The sequence below is a fragment of the Amyelois transitella genome, chromosome 28 (genome assembly GCF_032362555.1).
Source record: "Amyelois transitella isolate CPQ chromosome 28, ilAmyTran1.1, whole genome shotgun sequence".
Lineage (NCBI taxonomy): Eukaryota > Metazoa > Arthropoda > Insecta > Lepidoptera > Pyralidae > Amyelois > Amyelois transitella.
The window spans coordinates 1,535,605-1,552,377 of record NC_083531.1 but is presented as its reverse complement, the minus strand read 5'-3'; the positions used below and the strand labels follow the sequence as shown (position 1 = coordinate 1,552,377).

At 36.6% G+C, this 16,773-nt stretch overlaps 4 protein-coding genes across 5 annotated transcripts in view; 2 read left to right on the top strand and 2 right to left on the bottom strand.

The window, feature by feature from the left end:
- The window catches only part of LOC106133713 (cytoplasmic polyadenylation element-binding protein 2), a 65,824-nt gene extending 65,278 nt beyond the window's left edge, over window positions 1-546 (bottom strand). Inside the window, exon 1 of the mRNA XM_013333527.2 lies at window positions 307-546. Coding sequence (XP_013188981.1) covers window positions 307-519 — 213 coding nt within the window. The 5' untranslated portion in view covers window positions 520-546. The remainder of the gene's footprint in view (window positions 1-306) is intronic.
- The window catches only part of LOC106133725 (guanine nucleotide-binding protein-like 1), a 68,349-nt gene that overhangs the window by 29,493 nt on the left and 22,083 nt on the right, over window positions 1-16,773 (top strand). The window lies entirely within an intron of this gene.
- On the top strand, window positions 5,465-8,792 carry LOC106133699 (uncharacterized). Its single transcript, XM_013333509.2, has 5 exons — window positions 5,465-5,600; window positions 6,381-6,510; window positions 7,152-7,319; window positions 7,633-7,717; window positions 7,975-8,792. Exons 1-5 carry the CDS (start codon window positions 5,533-5,535, stop codon window positions 8,253-8,255), a joined length of 732 nt encoding a protein of 243 aa, XP_013188963.1. The 5' UTR covers window positions 5,465-5,532; the 3' UTR covers window positions 8,256-8,792.
- LOC106133701 (uncharacterized) lies at window positions 8,884-16,165 on the bottom strand. Of its 2 annotated transcripts, none has more exons than XM_060952464.1 (8): window positions 16,003-16,165; window positions 15,413-15,620; window positions 14,155-14,325; window positions 13,647-13,730; window positions 12,595-12,639; window positions 11,956-12,013; window positions 11,456-11,618; window positions 8,884-10,567 (listed from the first exon to the last, which is right to left on the bottom strand). In XM_060952464.1, the coding sequence occupies exons 1-8, from the start codon at window positions 16,008-16,010 to the stop codon at window positions 10,489-10,491; spliced, it is 816 nt and encodes a 271-aa protein (XP_060808447.1). In that variant the 5' UTR covers window positions 16,011-16,165; the 3' UTR covers window positions 8,884-10,488. The 2 variants fall into 2 exon arrangements, with proteins under 2 accessions (XP_060808447.1, XP_060808448.1); XM_060952465.1 differs by having other exon boundaries at window positions 11,468-11,618.

Below are 16,773 nucleotides of genomic sequence, written 5' to 3'. Positions count from 1 at the left end.
TATCGACGTAGTTATAGCTGTTGTGTTATGTTCATGCGATTGCGATAAAACACAATATGTCACGTCTATACGCTGTTTTCACGAGGTGCCACGTTAAAAACACAATTTCATGTTTACATTACTTAAATAACACAATATGAAAATCTGTTTATTGCTACGTCATATGTGTTTGATCAATCCGTTTTCCAAAACTGACATGGTTACCACACGATATTCAAATTCAAAATTGCGTTCTTTTTGACAATCTCCACTTTGCCAGCCAGTACACACTGCGTGAATACTCTGCGCATCTTTTCACTGACTTACTTGAAACGGCTCATCTGGCTTCCCAGGGTATGAGGCACTACGTCGGTAGTCGGGCGGCCGCGGCGGGGCCGGAGCCCTGCGCCACGGGGCGAAGGCCGAGGGCTGCGGGGGTTGGGGCGCAGGCCATCTGTACTGAGGAGCCCTTCTGAAGGGAGCCCTATACTGTCTTTCGTCGTCGACGCCAGGCGCGCCGGGGTACTGTAACTCACCCATAAAGGCATGCGTCCGACCCGCGGTATGGTCGGACGTCCACTGCCTGCGATAACAGATATCGGGGTCGATGTTGCATGCGCGCGCACCCAGCGTTCCATTTCCATCGAAATTTGAAAATGGTATATTTTCTTTTTAATTTGAAAATTCTTATTTTGAACTGAAAATAGTTTCGGGTGGTCGCTTTTTGGATTCGTTTTAATTTGTAGGGTGACAAGGATTTCTGTTTTAAGGAGCAGTAAAATAGACTTTTGCATCACGTAAATAAGAGTGCATTTCGCTTGCAGTAAAATACAGCTGATGGGCGTTAAACATACCTATAACTTAACCTTCATAACTAATTATAATTAAGATGGAAATATTACAGAATTGTAAAGACATTTTGTACTTTATTATATGTTGATAAAAAATAAGCTTAAGTATAACAGATTTATCTATCTATCAAACTAGTTGGCAGATATAGGTTGCGTGTGAAAGAGACAGAAGATTCTTGTGACACAGTTTTCTGAATCCACATCTCAACAGAGGGGTGTTATTTGTCACATAAAATTGGATCTTGGGGTTAAAGATTCATGAATTGGGTGTTCTGTTCTAGTTATGAGGAGATATATTGCTTTTTCTAAGGCCGTCGTAAAAAAAGGTTACGGTATTTGGAACCATGATTTCTACAATTTAAGTATTTACTTTAAAGGATAAATTTATTTATTCTATTCAATTGATTTGAAGAATTGAATAATATATAAAGTGTAACTAAAATTAAATTGTTAATTACATCTTTAAAATGTCTTACATATATACAGACATATATATGTAGATATCACGTATTACACAGTTCAACAACAAGACAATTGCCATCCTCTTAGTCGCCTTTTACGACATCCATGTGTAAAGTGTGTAGTGCCGTGAACCAGAAGGCAAAATGGCAAAACTTAAAAAAAATCTTTACTGATATAAACAGATTAAACAATGAAATAAAAAAGAAATAATATATTTATTTTATGCTTTAATATGATGTCGAATCTTGAAACCGTACAAAGTACATAATTCTAAAGAAAACTCTTGCGAGATACCTTAAAAAAGATTTTTATATTTCTACAGAAACAGTTCCACGAGTAAATAATTTGTAGTAGTATAAAAATAAAGTACTTTACTTTATTTTTTCATATTTATACTTGTGGCGTTTTAGTAAAACGTCGCAGGTAAGAGAAATGAGAGATGATGAAAGCACTTATGTTATGGATTCGTTTGCCCTGTAGACCCGCAGCTCTCCTTGTTACGGAGATGCCCCTAATAAGTACAGGAATAAATAAAATACAGAGATTGCAAAAATACGGTCTTTACTTTTCCACTGACAAACGATGATGAAAAAAACAATTATAGAATAAAATCAAAATTTATTTGGAATAGTTTGACAACTTAATAGAGGTCGTGGGTGTAGCTAAAGTCACGAGATCCACCATAACTTGGTGAATGCTGATAGTCCAAAGGTGAAGGTTCGGGGCGGGGCTCTTTTATAGGCCTCCCGGGCTGCGAAGAGGGGTGCCGCGGAGACCGAAGCGGCTCGACATCACATACATCAAATTATGTAGCAGAAGATGTAGTATGCAATTATTTGACGGCCTCTGTGGCGCAGCGGTAGTGCGCTTGTCTGTGACACCGGAGGTCCCGGGTTCGAATCCCGGCCAGGGCGTGATGAGGACTTTCTCTGATTGGCCTGGGTCTTGGATTTTTATCTATATAAGTATTTATTATTAAATATAGTATCGTTGAGTTAGTGTCTCGTTACACAAGTTTCGAACTTACTTCGAGGCTGACTCAATCTGTGTAATTTGTCCCGTATATATTTATATGCAGGGATAGTCGTAAGTGGAAAAACGTAGTCTCTGCCTACCCCTCTGGGAAAGTTTTGGTTTATTATTTTTACAGTGCATTAAGAAGTCTTTCATCATAATAAATTTAAGGTCTCGTAGCTCCAAGCTACGGCGTAGACGCCTACGCCGTAGCCGCTACGCCATGCTACAATTAAAATTTCTCTCGTGCTAGCGTGCTACAAATCTGAAGAATTAAACCCATACTAACATTACAATTTATTGTGAAAGTGTGTTTATTCGTCTTCCGCGTCAAAACTACTAAACCTATCTTCATGAAATTTTGCCTACATATAGGGTGGAGAACGGAGGATATAGAGTACCTACTTTCGCGGAAGGAACTAAGTGTGAAATATATATAACTATATATAACTAACTGTGCCCGCGACTTCGTCCGTGTGGAATAGTTATTCTGGACATCATTGAAATTACCCGTTTTTTTTTTCACATTTTCCATTATTTCTTCGCTCCTAATAGTTGCAGCGTGATGTTATATAGCCTGAAGCCTTCCTCGATAAATGGTCTATTCAACACAAAAATAATTTTTCAATTCGAACCAGTAGTTCCTGAGATAAGCGCGTTCAAACAAACAAACTCTTCAGCTTTATAATATTAGTATAGATACATACATACATACATATGATCACGTCTTTATCCCTTACGGGGTAGACAGAGCCAACAGTCTTGAAAAGACTGACAGGCCACGTTCAGCTGTTTGGCTTAATAATGGAATTGAGATTCAAATAGTGACGGGTTGCTAGTCCATTGCGTAAAAGAAGTATCCCAAGTTTATAAGCCTTTCCCTTAGTCGCCTTTTACGACATCCATGGGAATGAGATGGAGTGGTCCTATTCTTTTTTTTATTGGTGCCGGGAACCACACGGCATTTTAGTATAGATCTTGTATTTAAACTTGTCGCAACGTTGTGCACTGTTCAACCCGCACTACGGCTTAGCAATAGGCCTGATGACGTCACAAATTGCGGAAACCAAAGATAATAATATAGAATAGGAATGTATACGGGACATATAACACTTAATAGGATTCCTAACTATACTTCTTTTTTTTTAAACATGAGTCCATACATACATACATACATGTAGTCACGTCTATATCCCTTGCGGGGTAGACAGAGCCACCAGTCTCGAAAAGACTGATTGGCCACACTCAGCTGTTTGCCTATCAGTCTTTTCAAGACTGTTGGCTCTGTCTACCCCGCAAGCTAGTAAAATAAAATTCATTGTGTCTTTCATTTTCTTTTGTCCATAGATTTTCACGATTGGTCAACTTTTTAACACAAAAAAAATCACCTTAATATATTAAGGGATTTCAGTTTTACAGATTTGCGGAAGGAATTCAAGTTCTAAATTTTTTTAAATACGATACAGTCACGTCTTTATCCCTTTCGGGGTAGACAGAGCCAACAGTCTTGAAGACTGATAAGCCACATTGAGCTATTTGGCTTAATGATAGAATTGAAATTCAAATAGTGACAGGTTGCCAGCCCGTCGCCTAAAAGAAGAATCTCAAGTTTATAACCCTATCCCTTAGTCGCCTTTTACCACATCCATGGGAACGAGATGGAGTGGTTGTGTTTAGTTTTTTTTATTGGTGCCGGGAACCACACGGCACCAATGATTCACAAATTTTCACATACAAAATTACTTAGTTAGTCTTTTCACTAAATGCCGTGGCCTTTTGCCGGTTTGCGGATCTTGGAGTTGCCTCAATTCAGACTGCATTGCGTCGGAACATGTAACAGGCACGGGGCATAGAGGTGGCTGAAAATATGTTATTACTTTTTTTAGCTTGGGTTGTATGTATGTGTGTAACGGAATCTTTGAGCTTAATTTTCACTGGTTTCTAAACGTCTGATCAACTTGGAACTTTGCACACGTATCAAGGACCGATGACAATGCAATATTGATTTGATAAGAGTTTCTCATTATCCTTATTTCAAGGTTCTTTGCACTAGTGTGCAGCTACATTTTGATTTACTAAATTTTTACAAAATGGCGGGTATAATATCTATATAGTCGATGGTATTTTTTTTTTGATACTGTTTCTGATCTCTCTTCTGATCCTTAGATTATATACACATACATACATACATACATATCATCACGTCTATATCCCTTGCGGGGTAGACAGAGCCAACAGTCTTGAAAAGACTGAAAGGCCACGTTCAGCTGTTTGGCTTTTTGATAGGATTGAGAATCAAATAGTGACAGGTTGCTAGCCCATCGCCTAAAGGAAGAATCCCAAGTTTATAAACCAATCCCTTTGTCGCCTTTTACGACATCCGTGGAGAAGAGATGGAGTAGTCCTATTCTTTTTTTTATTGGTGCCGGGAAACATCCGCACACTAACACACATAATAAAATATATACACTGTTGGCGCTCTGCCAATAGTAGCTAAGAGTCTAAATCGCGATCACAAAGATTTCACATATCGGAGCATAAATACAACTTCTGTCTCATCATCGTCGGAGCCGTGGTTCCCAAGGCATAACACCTAGCCTGGCGGAAGATCTTCTCTTTTATGGCAGCCAAACCCTAATCATCGCTCTCACTTAATACTGTCCATATTGTAGATTATTTCTGAGGTCAACTTTCATCAATAACACTTTACAGGCGGGGCAGCGGGCGAAAGCTAGTTAAAATAATAAAAATCGATAAGAAAGAAAACATATAACGCTACCTGACCATTAAAAAATCGGAATAATGGTATGAAATTTTACCTAACAAGCTTCTCCATATAAACAAAGTACTTTGAGTTAGTTCTCCATCTGTTTAATGTTGCAGATCGATTGTAAATTGACGTACGGTGAAATGCTGCAATGTAGTTTGTTCTGCCGCTTCCTTTCCATTCTGTGCCGTTCCGTTCTACCATAACATTTAAATAATACAAGAACAAACATACAAACAAGATTTTTGAAGAGTCTTTTCTTTTAAAGGGTTTAAAATATTTTTTGTTTTTGTTTTCTTTGCACGTCTGTTATAATATAAATGCCACTGTCACTGTCATATTTTGTCAATAACAATGCAGTGCAGGCTGTACATTGTGATCTATTGTTTTGTTTGTTTTCTTTAAACTCAAATTTGTGTTGTGTCTATAATTATTTGGCTAGATTTAATTAGCATAATTATGGAATTGAGTAGACCCAACAGGACGAGTCAAATACAATTTAGTATAATGGTAGAATTCATGGAGAAGTGAGTTAATAATAAAAAATCCTTCAACTACAATATTTACCGAAAGTGTTTAAAGTTTCGTTCTTGTCTGTGTGAGTTGAAACCTGCGTATAAAAGTTACTGAAATCAGACAATTGGTACTTTGTTTCACAAGAATTCTAAAACTCAGAAATCTTTATTTGAATCAAAGTTTCTTTAGTATTTTATTTCCAGTAACTGTATTGTAACCGATGGTGCCGTGTGATTGCCGGCACTTTAGAATATAGAACCATGGATGTCGTAAAAGGCGACAAAGGGATAGGCATATAAACTTACGATCCTTTTTTAGGCGATTGACTAGCAACCCATTACTATTTGAATCTCAATTCTATCATTAAACCAAATAGCTGTGTATCAGTCTTTTCAAAACTGTTGGCTCTGTCTGCAAGGGATATAGACGTGACCATATATATGTATGGGAAAAATATGGAGTGATTCTATTCTTAAGCGAAGGATACCACAGGGCACAGCCATAAAGATGGTTATACATACATTAAACACGTCCACATCCCCGCGGGGTAGACGGAGCCAACAGTCTTAAAAAGACTGATAGGCCACATTCAGCTATTTGGCTTAATGATAGAATTAAGATTCAAATAGTAACAAATTGCTGGCCTGTTGCCTAAAAGAAGAATCCCAAGCCCTATCCCTTAGTCGCCTTTTAAGACATCCATTGGAAAGAGACGGAGTGGTCATATTCTTTTTCCTATTGGTCACAGAACCACACAGCATAAGACGGTAAAATTAAGTATTCTTTTTCAGGAACGGTGATTTATCCAAACCGACTGAGTTGCACGGTCGCATATGGCGCCTTAAAAAGTGGAGGGAGCTGACTAAACTCCTCAATTTAGAATTAAGCGGAAGCACCCGATCAGAATCACAGTGGCGTAAAGTATGTGGTTAATTAAAGACTCACTAAAATGTAAATTTAATTTTACTTTTGTGTATTTAATGTGAAAAAAAAACAAGTGACTCTCACCTGTTAAAAATTAACTCTTTTTATAAACGCTGCCAGTGCGCGTGTAAAACAAAAACAGTATGTCTTTTTCCTGGCGTAAGCCTGGTACATCATCATCACTGTGGAGAGGAGCCCAAGGTCTGATTTATTATAAAAACATTATATGACACCTCTATTATATAGTATCTAGTACTATATAAATAGTCTCAATTATATGGGGGGTCAACAGAGCCCAATCTTGAAAATACTGAAAGGCTACATTTAGCTGTATGATTTAATGATGAAATTGAGATTCAAAAATTGACAGGTTGCCATCTTAAAAAGAAATCCCAAGTTTACAAGCCTATCCCTTAGTCTTCTTTTACGATTTTCATGGAAAGGTTATGGAGTGGTTCCATTTGAAGGTGCCAGAAACCGCATGAACAATAATACATACATACATACATAAACTACCTCTTTCCCGGAGGGGTAGGCAGAGACTACCTCTTTCCACTTGCCACGATCTCTGCATATTTCCTTTGCTTCATCCACATTTATAACTCTCTTCATGAACAATAATCCATTTTGTTTTCTAGACTTGGAGTGACTTTAAGAATAACACCAAAAAGAAATATATAAGGATCTCGAGAGGTTCAGCAAATAACAGTCGTGTCATGAAGCGTTTGACCGACTTGGAGAGGCGAGTTCTGGCCATGATGAGTGAAAAAGTGGATGCGGACGGTTTTGAGAGTGATCGGCTTGAGGTCAGTGCTGAGAATAGTAATAAAGTACTTCTTATGTCCATGCAGTGCTTACTACCACATTTATAAATCACCCTACCTATCCTAAAAATGTCTATGTTAATTTTAAATAAAATAGATACACCCGCGGTCCTGGCGTCAGAATGGTACACTGAGGTACACATCAAGTACGTTTTATAATCCGAAACAGATATTTAAATCCGTGAGGAACACTCGCGATTCTGACACATATTATTTCTAGACGCCGCTTTTTCGTGACAATAGAAATAATACACTTTTAGGCTTGTGTGGATAAAAAAACTGTTTTTTTTTACAGAATAAAATAAAAATTGAAACAAAAATAATTTCTTCTCCCGACTCGTCGGCTAGAGACAGCAGTAGTTCAGGAAACGATTCCTCGGGTAAGTGTGGTTGTGGTTTAGCCATTTTCTGTTACATACATACATACATACATACATAAATCCACTTGTCACGATCCCTGCATACTTATTTGTCTTCATCCACATCGCCTAAAAGAAGAATCACAAGTTTATAAGCCTTAATCTCTTGGGCGCCATGAAGGACATCCATGGATTTTTTTTTCTTTTTGTATTAGTGCCGGGAACCACACGGCACTTTTGTAAAAACGTTGCCTACACACCTTTCTTAATAATTTCAGGTGACGATGAAGATTCGGCGTTACCAAAAAATGACGCTGATCACACAAACATCACCAACCAAAACTCTGAATCGAGAACAGAAGAAAAACAAGAACATACAGATTTCTGTCCCACAAACGATTTAGAAGCGTTCCTAGCTTCTGATAGAAGAATGCAGTACGAGTTGGAGAAGGAGAGATTGAGGCAGAGGAATGTGGAGTTGGATCTGCAAGGGCGATGGTTGAAGTTCATGAACGACGCTTTGGGGGTGATGAAGGACTATTTGAGAGATAAAAAGTGATGTGTTTATGTGTGAAGTGTAAAAGTGTGTGGTATGATAGGTCGCCACGAATCAAGAAACCTGCGCAGTGAATGAAAAACGGGTGTAAGTTGAGGTCGGTCTATGGGCGCGGGGAGCGTTTCATTCGTGAATGCGTGGCGGGTGCGCACGCGCAGCGGCACCGTGCATCCCTTAACGTGCGTAAGGGTTATCGCAAAATTTAAAAAAAAATAACATTTTTTTCAGATAACAGGGATGTTAACAATAATCAACACATGTAATCACGTCATTTGCGGGGTAGACAGAGCCAACAGTTTTGAAAATACTGATAGGCCACGTTCAGCTTTTTGACTTGATAGAATTGAGATTCAAATAGTGACAGGTTGCTAGCCCATCACCTAAAAGAAGAATCCCAAGTTTATAAGTCTATCCCTTAATCGCCCTTTACGACAACCATGAGAACGAGATGGAGTGAACCTGTTCTTTGTTTTTTTATTGGTGCCGTAACCACACGACACTATAATCTAAAATCCAAAATAAAATAAAAAAATAATAAATCTATATCAATCAAAAGTGTGTTACTTTGTTGACGTCTTCCGCTCTTGTCAATTCTCTGTTTTGTCAATATTCTTGTGTTTTAGTTTGACGTACCAAGCTGTTGAAGTTAAATAAAGATTTTTAATAATATGAAGTGTTTATTTGTTCCTATTGTTGCATTGGTAAAAAACTTTATTTTAACAATTTTAGCATTAAATATAAGTAGTAAGCGTCACTCTATTATGTGACACTGATTGAATATAATCATTCATTCATTCATATAATCACGTCTATATCCCTTGCGGGGTAGACAGAGCCAGCAGCCCCGTAAAACTGATGGCCACGTTCAGCTGTTCGGCTTCATGATAGAATTGAGATTCAAATAGTGACAGGTTGCTAGCACATAGACTGAAAGAGGAATCCCAATTATATACTATATTTATTAGGTGCGTACTTTTAATTATGCGTTAGTAGTAATATTAAGCCTTCTTAGTATTTTTAATCTATACTAATATTATAAAGCTGAAGAGTTTGTTTGTTTGAACGCACTAATCTCAGGAACTACTGGTTCGAATTGAAAAATTCTTTTTGCGTTTAATAGACCATTTATCGAGAAATGCTTTAGGCTATATAACATCACGCTGCAACTATTAAAAGCGATGAAATAATGGAAAAAGGTGAAAAAAAAACGGGGAAAATTATTCCTCCTTGAGGGCTTCAATGATGCCCAAAATAACAATTCCACGCGGACGAAGTTGCGGGCACAGCTAGTAGGAATAATATTTGAAGACATTCTTTCTGTCGTTATATTTTTTCTAAAAACTTGTTTGTTTGTTTGTAAACTCTTTATTGTACATAAAAATAAATATAACAAAATACAAAACAGTGCCGTGTGGTTCCCGGCACCATTACAAAAAAGAGTAGGAGCACTCCATTTCTTTCCCACGGATGTCGTAAAAGGCGACTAAGGGATAGGCTTATAAACTTGGGATTCTTCTTTAAGGCGATGGGCTAGCAACCTGTCACTATTTGAATCTCAATTCTATCACTAAGCCAAACAGCTGAGCGTGGCCTATCAGTCTTTTCAAGACTGGTGGCTCTGTCTACCCCGCTAGGGATATAGACGTGATCATATGTATGTATGTATGTATGCAAAACAGTCATTGGATTTAGAGGAACATGTACAATGACGTACTTATCCCGATTGGAATTTCTTCCAGTCAACCAAAATAAAAAAGGAAAATCCGGAATCAAAGAGGCAACGCACAATAAAAAGCATTGTAGATGCGTTACAATAACCAATTAATTACAAATTAATAAATGATAAACATACATAAATAAAATGTGAATTAAACTTAAATTATATTCCTTGACATGTCATCTTATTAATAAAATTTGTTGCCGTGTATAAAATTTGTTCCTGGCACCAAAACAAAAAAGAATAGGACCATTCCATCACTTTCCCATGCATGTCGTAAAAGGCGACTATGGGATAGGCTTGTTAACTTGGGATTCCTTTTTTCAGGCGATGGGCTAGCAACCTGTCACTATTTGAATCTCAATTCTATCTTAAAGCCAAACAGGGCCTAACAGTATTTTCAAGACTGTCAACTCTGTCTACCCCGCAAAGGATATAGACGTGACTATGTATGTTTGTATATATGTTTATGTCCGGTAAAGCCGTTTTCTGTCAACTATGCTTTTTCCCAAAACCGCATCAATTCCTTGATATTGCCTCTGCTAAAGCTTTTAAACCTTCACCCATAGCTTTGACAGCCTCCGCTATCATGTGATCCCTAAAAATAAAAAAAATGGTCTGTATTTTAATTAAAAAAAGACTTTCAATAAATTGACGGCCTCTGTGGCGCAGCGGTGGTACGCTTGTCTGTGACACCGGAGGTCCCGGGTTCGAATCCCGGTCAGGGCATGATGAGAAACGAACTTTCTCTGATTGGCCTGGGTATTGGATGTTTATCTATATAAGTGTTTATTATAAAATATATTACCGTTGAGTTAGTATCTCGTAACACAAGTTATGAACTCACTTCGAGGCTCACTTCGAGGCTAACTCAATCTGTGTAATTTGTCCCGGATATATTTATTTGTTTTAACATGGTCTTTAACGCTGCAACTATAAGGAGCGAAAAAATAATAGAAAATGTGGAAAAAACCGGGATAAATTATTTATCCTTGAGGGCTTCAATGATGCTCAAAATAACTATTCCACGCGGACGAAGTCGCGGGCGCAGCTAGTACATACATACAATTGGCCCAGGTCTTGTCTGTATATCTATATAAGTATCTATATATTATAAAATAATTTATCGCTGAGTTAGTATCTCGTAACACAAGTTATGAACTCACTTCGAGGCCAACTCAATCTGTGTAATTTGTCCGGAATATATTTACTGATATTTATACATACATACATTATCAGGTCTATATCACACACACAGTGACACTATCCCCGCCTTGGCCGGCCGGACAGAGTAATTCAATCTGTGTAATTTGTCAAAAAAAAAAACCTGTCACTATTTGAATCTCAATTCTAACTTAAAGCCAAAACAAGCTGAACGTGGCCTATCAGTCTTTACAAGATTGTTGGCTCTGTCTACCCCGCAAGGGATATAGACGTGATCATCTATAGTCTATTCTCAAAAAAAATAATAAAAAAAATAGTTCACCAACTATTATACCTCTCGCTATTCCGCTCCATGACATTCACTATTCGCCTGTCCAACTCCAATCTCTGTTGTTCGATCCTGCACAGTTTGTCCGCGACCAAAAAAAACCATTGACCCGACTCTTGTTTTTTTTGTGGCACTTTGAAACGGCTCCATTTCGAACCTGAAATACATATATTTTTAAATTGTATTATTTTTTGTTACTAAATTATTATTTTTTCTGTTGATGCCGGCTGTAGTGTGGTTCCCGGCAATAATGGAACAAAATAATAGTTATTTTACCTTGGATGTTGTAAAAGACGACTAAGGGATAAGCTTATGAACTTGGGGTTCCTCATTTAGGCGATGGGCTAGCAACCTGTCACTATTTGAATCTCAATTCTATCATTTAGCCAAACGGCTGCACGCGGCCTATCAGTCTTTTCAATACTGTTGGCTCTGTCTACCCCGCGAGGGAGATAAGACGTGATTATATGTATGTATGTATAATTCATACTCACTGGAAACTTTAGGCGTGCTTTCGCTTTCTCCGTTCGAATGCGGTATCCGATTTGTGTCCTAAAAGTAAATAAATTAAATAAATAAATATGTATATACGGGACAAATTACACAGATCGAGTTAGCCTCGAAGTAAGTTCGAGTCTTGTGCTACGAGATACTAACTAACTCAACGATACTATACATATTTTATGATACATACTTACAAAGTTGAAAAAAAAACTTTTAAACTTCTTCACTCCGGGACTCCGGAATAAAAAGTAGCCTATATGTTATTCTGGGTCTTCAGCTACCTACATACCAAATTTCATCGTAATCGGTTCAGTAGTTTTTGCGTGAAAGAGTAACAAACATCCATACTGACATCCTGACATACTCACAAACTTTCGCATTTATAATATTAGTAGATAGGATAAATGTACCTACAAATAAAAATCACTACATAGTATAAAACAAAGTCGCTATTTTAGTCTGTTTGTCTGTATGCTTAAATCTTTAAAATTACGCAACGGATTTTGATGCGGTTTTTTGTAACAGGTAGAGTGATTCAAGAGGAAGATTTTTATGTATAATAACATTTATAATTTTGCACCCGTGCGAAGCCGGGGCGGGTCGCTAGTAAATAAGTAATTTTAACTCACAACGAAATTTGTCAGAAATGTGTCTTCGTCTTCATTAGTTTCTTCCTGAAAAAAAAAGGCAAGCGAGTTGATTTTTATACACATATAATGGCGTATGCTGTTCTTTCGGGGTAGACAGAGCCAACAGTCTTGAAAATACCACCACAATAGGCCACGATCAACTATTTGGCTTACTGATGAGACTTGAAAAGCTGCGATAATTTTTATTTATGTCGTATCGAATATACTTTCAAAAAAGCTTATTTTTTGTTCTTTTTCTTTTTGTTACATGCCAGCATTTAGTTACAAATATAATTACCTACAGATGTTGAATTGAATATAATTTCAAAAAAGCTTCTTTTTTTTTGCATCTAGTTACAAATATACTGTACAAACTGATGTTGAATTAAATAGAATTTTAAAAATGCTACTTTTTTAATCTTTTTTTTTGTTACATGCCAGCATCTAGTTATAATAATAATAAATATAATAATAATAAATATATACGGGACAAATTACACTGATTGAGTTAGCCTCGAAGTAAGTTCGAAACTTGTGTTACGAGATACTAACTCAACGATACTATATTTTATAATAAATACTTATATAGATAAACATCCAAGACCCAGGACAATCAGAAAAAGTTCTTTTCTCATCATGCCTTGACCGGGATTCGAACCCGGGACCTCCGGTGTCACAGACAAGCGTACTACCGCTGAGCCACAGAGGCCGTTACAAGAGGAGTTACAAATATACTGTACCTACAGATGTTGAATTGAATAGAATTTCAAAAATGCTACATTTTTTTTTTTACATGCCAGCATCTAGTTACAAATATACTGTACCTACAGATGTTGAATTAAATAGAATTTCAAAAATGCTACTTTTTTTTTGTTACATGCCAGCATCTAGTTACAAATATATTGTACAGTAGTTGAAACGCAGTCGGGGGAAGGTTGAAAGAAAAAAATGTTGGCTAATAAAATATGGAAGGAATAAATTACACGATTCATATTAGTGCCACACGGCACAATTCGGCAAAGATTGTAATGTGGTATAAATAATTTACTTACAGTATGTGTCTCATCTCCCATTTCTTCGTCCAACAAGATAGATGATACAATAACATTCTCAGAACTCTCTACTTCAACTTGTTCCTGCCAAGATAAATAATACAAAATATATGCATCCGGAAGAATGCCGCTAGTGTCAGGTTATGTGATAGTGATAGGTTTCTAGCCTATTGCCTAAAAGAAGAATGCCAAGTTTATTAGCCTATCCCTTAGTCGCCTTTTACGATATTTATTTGTATATTAACAACAATTTCTAATTTATATTTGTTACAAAATTATTATTTATTTCTTGTGAAAAAATTTCAATAAGAAAAAAAAACGTAATGGCGCGAAAATATAGCCAATCAGAGCGCGGTATTTGAATTACTATTGGAGCTAGAGTTTTTGGATTTTAAGTTTAATGTTACATGTACATAAAGTCGTTATTTTGATAGTTAATTTTTTTATTTAGCGGTAATTTGCGCCTTCCCGACATATAAATATGGTACTACTTACTGTAAGGACTTACATCTGGCTCTGTTTTGAATCCTTTATGACCCCGAGGCGTAGGAGTCTTTATTAAAGTTAATATTCGTTCTTCAATCTCGGAGAGTTCGAGTATTTCTTGTTCACCACTTTGTCGGCATTTCTCTATATTAACTTGTTTCCTTTTCACAGCATTTTTTTTATCGCTCCAATACTGTGACAGGAAAGACTTTAAAGCATAAGATAATCTATACTAATATTATAAAGCTGAAGAGTTTTGTTTGTTTGAATGCGCTAATCTCAGGAACTACTGGTTTGAATTGAAAAATTCTTTTTGCATTGAATAGACAACTTATCGAGGAAGGCTTTAGGTTATATAACATCATGCTGCAACTATTAGAAGCGTAGAAATAATGGAAAATGTGCAAAAAAAACGGGGAAAATTATTCATCCTTGATCCTTCAATGATACCCAAAATAACTATTACACGCGGACGAAGTCGCGGGCACAGCTAGTGAAAATATAAGAAAAGTACCCGAAACCGCATGAAGAGAGTTATAAATGTGGATGAAGTAAAGGAAGAATGCAGGGATCATGGCAAGTGGAAACATGTAGTTCTGCCTACCCCTCCGGGAAAGAGGTGTGATTTTATGTATGTATATAATGAGAATATTAGTGCCCCTTTTTTTAAAGTAATTATTCGAATGTGAGGTGAGATGCGAGGTGGAATTCAAGCTGTGCATATTTGCGCCATCATTTTAACCAGGCACGTTACAGATTCTAGTCATGTCACTAGTATTTGACGTCAACCAATGTTGTGAAACGTAAAAGTTGTGACAATTAAGAGTATTAAGCAATATGAAGTATCCTATAATCCTACTACTATTATAAAGGCGAAAGTTTGTATGGATGTTTGTTACTCTTTCACGCAAAAACTACTGAACCGATTACCATGAAATTTGGTATGTAGGTAGCTGAAGACCCAGAATAACACATAGGCTACTTTTTATCCTACTACTATTATAAAAGCGAAAGTTTGTATGGATGTTTGTTACTCTTTCACGCAAAAACTACTGAACCGATTACCATGAAATTTGGTATGTAGGTAGCTGAAGACCCAGAATAACACATAGGCTACTTTTTATCCCAGAGTTCCCGCGGGATTGATAGGGTTTCCATGCGGACGAAGTCGCGGGCGGCCTCTAGTAATGAATAAAAATTTTGAATTTTGAATTTGACCACTGACACTCTAAAAAAAGTATTTATACTGTTATATTTATAGATAGATAGATAGATAATACCTTCATCCACCTTTTTACAGTCTTCACTGTGCCTTCGGGCATATTGTTCAACTTCTGACTAATCCGTAACCAATCCTTCTGCGCTCGTTCCCGCTGCCCCTGGGTTTTCTTGAAGCCCCTAGCCAAGTCCGGCCGAGTCTCCAGATAGGATACTAGGGCTTCTACTTGAGATAATGATGGGTGCGATGACCTTGTCTCTAATGAGTTCCTGAAAGTTTGTTTTATTACACATTAATAATATTATAAAACAATGTGCATTCGTTTACACTTTACATATAAGATCTATATTTGTAAATTGATGACTAGTGAAAGTGCTGCAGTGAAGTTTGTTCTGCTGCTTCTTCTACTCTATTTATACTTGAGTTAAGTTGAGTTCAATAAGCAATATATATCCTATTTGAAAATATATCTGCTTCTGATGTTTCCTGCTCAAGTCGCCACCATGAGCCGCGCGTACTCTAGTGGTATTACGTATAGTTCAAGAGTCATAAGCGAACCAAAGAAGATATTTTACAAGCAATACGGAGCACTGAACTAATATTTAATAATAAAATATTTTCTTTCTTCTTTCTAATAACTATGGAACTCACCCTGACATATTCTCTTTTTTGTTTAAATGGTATTTCCATTAAACTTGTGCATTCTCAATTACAGTAGGTTCAAGTAAGTACTTATTTATTATAATAAAATAAAAAAGTAATTTTCATAACTTTTTTTTGCACTTACTCCGCAAAATAAACAAAACAATCGAAGTAGAAAATTCTATTGACAATGACATAACTACGGAAAAAACAAAGCTAAGAAAAGAAGAAACCTGAGCATAGAACATGATTCTGAGATTCTTTGGATCAAAGCAAAAGTAATGTAGAGTGCATTTATACTTTAATCTTCTCTTACGTTGTCCACAAAACAAAGTGGTAAAATTATTATATTTATCTATGCCGATCTCCACATAAACGTAAGTTTGAAATAGCAAATATATCTTTGTCTCTCTTTCTGAAAGAAATGAACTTTTTAAAGTTCGTGCATAGACCCAGACGTATCTTTTTTGTATTAGGTACCTATGTAAGCAGAATAAATGATTTTAAGGCATCATCATCTATTCCTACCAAGGTTCGAAACCACATACCACCTATCACAATTCATTTCTGTTTTTTTCCTTTATATTCCTTTGGTATTATAAACCATCGCTTTTGTGGTCAAACTTTTTCAGTAGCAAAAAACATTGACAGACAATCTGCACATTCTGGAAATCTAATGCCAAAACAACAATCCAATGGATTCGATTCAAAAAGTCATGGAGATCAGACGACTTCTCGTAAACTACCAAATGCGAACTTATAAAATATTTATGATATTAT